At 43.9% G+C, this 4908-nt stretch overlaps 1 protein-coding gene across 1 annotated transcript in view; it reads right to left on the bottom strand.

The window, feature by feature from the left end:
• Positions 1–517: 517 nt before the first annotated feature.
• LOC108785385 (X-ray repair cross-complementing protein 5-like) overlaps positions 518–4908 on the bottom strand; it is a 15067-nt gene continuing 10676 nt past the window's right edge. The window contains exons 4-8 of the mRNA XM_018554444.1: positions 4397–4445; positions 3397–3519; positions 1730–1918; positions 644–762; positions 518–537 (exon numbers count right to left, since the gene is read on the bottom strand). Coding sequence (XP_018409946.1) covers positions 518–537; positions 644–762; positions 1730–1918; positions 3397–3519; positions 4397–4445 — 500 coding nt within the window. The remainder of the gene's footprint in view (positions 538–643; positions 763–1729; positions 1919–3396; positions 3520–4396; positions 4446–4908) is intronic.

Consider the following 4908-nt stretch of genomic DNA (forward strand, 5'->3'; position numbering starts at 1 on the left):
TCTAGCTTTAGCTCCTAATAGAGTCAGTAAATCCACAATGTATGTACCTGATATGCAGTTGTTTGACAGGGGAGTGGAAAGCAAAGGTACCCGAACACATCTTACATGTATGATGTATATTGGATACAGATATGCACCTTTCTGTAACCTGCAGATAGTATGTTTGTTTCATTTTATTTTGTAGTTTTATATGGAAAAAATCAAATAAAAATTGTTTGAAAAAAAAAAAAAAAGCCACTTGACTTTAATATCACTTTAATATTTGATTTTATAATGATTGAAGTGTCTCGAACGAAAAGCACATTCACTGTCAGAGTTTCGTTTGTTTTAAACAAAATTCTACTGGTGTATGGCCAACATTACTGTACACCAGATGTAGCTAAACTTCGGCCCTCCAGCTGTGGTGAAACTAAAAATCCCATCATGTATCTGACTCTGGAAGTCATGCCTGTGGCTGTGAGAGTTTTTCCTATACTTTATGGGACTTGTAGTTCCGCCACAGCTGGAGTGCTGAAGTTTAAATGCCCCTGTTGTACACTGTTAAGAATAAAAAAGAAATAGGTCCCTTTGTACTCGGTGTAAAAACATTCAATTTTCAGCGCATGGGATTAGGATGCACCCCTCCACCCAATCAGAGACATACTTACAGATTTGTACCCGACAATACGTATGGAAATCTGAGAGCCAATGGTAAGTTGGCAGGGCCACGGCATAGGCCTCCTCTCTATCTTTTTAAAGATGGAAAGCTTTTCTAGACTGTCCCTAAAATCCAAAAAAGTAAAAACAAATTGAATAAAATGCAATGGAAATGTAAATAGATAACAACAAACTCTAAAGGGGAGAGCTCTGTAATTAAAGCAGGATAAAATCCTCAGAAAAAATACTGTCGAGGACCCACCTACAACCTGTAGCAAAGGGGAGAGTAGAGCACTGACTGGGGAGCCCCACTGCTACCGTCAGTGTCTGCAACCGCCCCTCTGCCAATCACTCCACTGGCTCCCACTTGCCCAACGAATAAAATTCAAAATGCTAACAACAACATACAAAGCCATCTACAACTCCGCCGCAACTTACAACACTGACCTCATCTCAAAATATCACCCAAACAGTCCTCTCCGCTCCTCTCAAGACCTCCTGCTCTCTAGCTCTCTCATTACCTCCTCTCATGCTCGCCTCCAGGACTTCTCCAGAGTGTCACCCATCCTCTGGAACTCCTTACCCCATTCTGTCCGCCTATCTCCTACGCTGCCCACCTTTAGGCGATCCTTAAAAGCCATTCTCTTCAGGGAAGCCTATCTCATCTCAACATAACTGCCTTTTACTTCCTCCAATAACTCAATCCAAACAATTATTACCTTTTGTATCACTTGCTCCTCCTACTAGATTGTAAGCTCTCACGAGCAGGAACCTCCCAACCCTATTGTTCTCAAACTGTATTGTACTGAACATTGTATTGTAACTGTACTGTCTCCATTATTTTGTAAAGCGCTGAGCAAATTCTTGGCGCTCTATAAATCCTGTATAATAATAATAATCTTAATCCTACAGATCCAGTGGCACTTTTCACCAATTTTCATGATGCAAGAGGGTGGGAACAGACACTGTTTCTGAGGTCCTGGATTGCATGTTATCTTCTTTAATATTATGAGGAAGGCTATTAAAAATAATTTACTGGTAACAGAGTGTTTTATTTTAAAGGTTTAAAAAAATCTACTTTAATTGGACTTACCTGAAAGTGTAAACCTCATCCAGGCCATCTTCCCCTTCCAGAGCAAACACGATCTTCCTCACCATCTGGATGCCATCCTTCTGCTGCTCAGAAAACCCTTTACCGGGTCCTCGTCTTCTTCCAGCGTCTCCTCCGCCGCTTTCTTGGTCACCATCTCCAGGCTCATCTTCATCCACAGGGAAAGGCAGACTGCAGACAAAAAGACAATACGGCTTCAATTCTGCTCAAACACAAAAAAAAATTTCGCTGCTTCACGTGAGACTCCAATTTTGTTGAGAAAAAATAAAATCAAAATTGAACAGAAATTCTGCGGAGCAGTTTCACAAATCATCTCTCTTTCTTTTCTAAAGACACTGAGATTTGGTAATGTTAATAAAACTATCCTTCCGATTCAATCGGGAGTTTAGTGTTTCCTGTTGCAGGCAGGCGGAGCCTATATCTCGATGGCTGTCCTGGAAGATGACTGGGGAAAAGAAAATAATAAAGTACAATCAAAGGCTCCGGTATAACAAGCACCAAATCCAGTTACTATGTGATGTAATGAATCAACTGTGGTCCCTGACATCATTAAAGGTCAATACATAGTATATCCCATCGCACTCCTGACCGGAAAACCCACAAAAGTCAGGCGTGTGCTGGAGTGACTGCAGATACCTCTGAAAATCAAACGTGACTAGTCAAAAAGTCCCTCGCACCCCACTTCAAATTATAGTCAATCTTATTTATTGACCGTAGTAGTGTCACATTGCTAAGCGACGTTTCGGGACCATGTGGTCCCTTCTTCGCACTTTTGTTCACCTGAAGAAGGGACCACATGGTTCCGAAACGTCGCTTAGCGATGTGACAATACTACGGTCAATAAATAAGATTGACTATAATTTGAAAAGGAGTGCGAGGGACTTTTTGACTAGTGACATCATTAAAGGGTCACACACAATGCACGGGATATCTAGATGTATTTACTGTCAGAGGCTGTGGACAAGCTACACTACAGGTTTTGTTGGAGACATGCTGCAGAAGACAGTGAGACACTGAAAACATGTCACATGTGGCTAGCAGAGGTTCCTGATATTACCCCTTTAAAACCAATACTGCCCCTACAAACTGCTGGGGCCCAAAGGCCACGTAAGTAAAAAATAAAGGGTCATGTGTGAACACAGATTGGGAACCACGGGACTATAGAGTGCCAGTTAAAGGAGAACTATGGGGTTAAGGCTTTTCCCCGTGGTTCTCCTTAGGGTAACGGGAGGACACAAACTAGCGTCCTCCCGTCACCCTAGGCTCAGTATACCACGAGCTGTAGCTCGCGGTATACTGAGACGCCGCAGCTGAAGCGGATCCCGACAATTATGCCGGGATCCGCCCAGCTGCGTGACTGACAGCTGGCTCTGCCTATCTAGAGGCAGAGCCAGATGTACCCGCCCCGTCCGTTCCGCCAGTCAGCGCTGGCGGATCGGAGCGGGGAGGTGGGAATCCAGCCCATCCCGTCACGGCACAGAGCCGTGACAGGATCGAGAGGTGAGCGAACGCCGGTATGTGTTCGCTCACCTCCCGATCTACAGAGCCGACCTGTGACAGTCTCATTGTCACAGGTCGGCTAGAACTATGAGGTGAGTGGAAATCACTCACCTCATACTTCTCCTTTAAAGAAAACAGCTGCCACTTACAAGAACTGCAGGGTGATGCCGGCTTTCTTCAGGTTGGCGATGATAATCTCCAGCTGATCCTCACTGAAGGGGCTGCTCAGGTCTGTGAATACTGCAATGTGCAGTTTCTCATATTTCTTTCCTCTAAAAGAAGATAAAAACTTAGATACAACAGGGAACTCTGTGAAGAAGCATTGGTGAATACATATTATCACCCGGGAGAGTCTTCTCTGATATCAATAACTGCCCAGGCAATCACACAGACACAACGGGATGTGAAGTGAGGGTACTGGAAGAGGTGTCCCCACTAAAAGATTTCCCTTCACTTCCGGCTTCAGTAACAACTGTAAAATGTCGGTCTTCACACCACTTTCTAGAATAATAATAATGATGTCGGAGAGATGTTTGCAATACGAAAGTCAGTGGTGTGATGTTGCAGAATGAAAAAACAATTTCTAAGGCTCAATGGCCCTCGTAAGGCTGCTCTTGCCAGAAAGGGTGACCCTGACTCTAACCGGTGTACTCAAAATCAGAATCCAGTAACAGAAAGATGGCAGGCAGGTCCAAGGGAACTTTAATCGTTCATCAAATAATTGCATCATTTAAGAGGAATCTCCTGCTGTTTGCATTGTATTCTAACGGCGGCCTCCGGCCACTATCAGAATATCCGTGCAGAGCCGGCAGCTCATTGAATGTCTGCTCTGTTTGTTGGAAGATTTTCTGACCAGCTCCTTTGATAAGCGTATCGAGGGATGCCGGCCAAAAGAATGCGACAGCGGCACCCAAATTCATCAAGAACCAGCCAAAATTCATATAGTGTATGGTCAGCTTTAGAGATCTCATAAAAGACGTCACAGTCTATGGTACCGCTCCATGCTGTTCTTTCCGTTGTACTTTGTCACTTCTCTTCATTTCTCTTGTCTATTGTTGCTGCCTAAAAACTTTAACAAAATGCTTGTAAAACAAAAAAGACAACACAAAGCGTTAAGTGCATTGAAACCATTTTCCATATATTACTTACAGAGTCTCCTTCTGCAGAATGTCCATGGAGACGATCAGAGCATCGAGGACTGAAAAGTTAAAGATTTGTTTAGACGATAATGACTTAGAGCAGTACTACCTGTCACAGATAGTAAGGTGACCCTCCCCGAGCCATCTCCAGAGGGTCTGGTGGGACACTGATGGGGTTTGGATGCAGCCACAAGGAGTATTTCTAGCAGTGGGTCTCTGGTGTGACAATGATTTCAGTGGTGATAATACTCTGGGAGGCCAAAAGGAGAAAAAAATAACCACCTTCAGGATTCTGGATGTATGTCCCACGTCCTGCGGCTATCCAGTAAAAGTGATCTGGGTGGCACGAGGACATCCAGGAACATGAGTTCCCAGATATCCCAGTGCCCCAGGAAAGCATTTCCAGGATTCAGAGCTGTCATAATCCCAGCTGAACAGCCAGGTAAATAGCGGATCAAACACTATGCCTAAATTTACACATATTGCTAAATGAATCAAAGAAGTAACTCAGCTGACCCCCCC

Source organism: Nanorana parkeri, unplaced genomic scaffold (assembly GCF_000935625.1).
Source record: "Nanorana parkeri isolate BGI_ZX_2015 unplaced genomic scaffold, ASM93562v1 scaffold159, whole genome shotgun sequence".
Lineage (NCBI taxonomy): Eukaryota > Metazoa > Chordata > Amphibia > Anura > Dicroglossidae > Nanorana > Nanorana parkeri.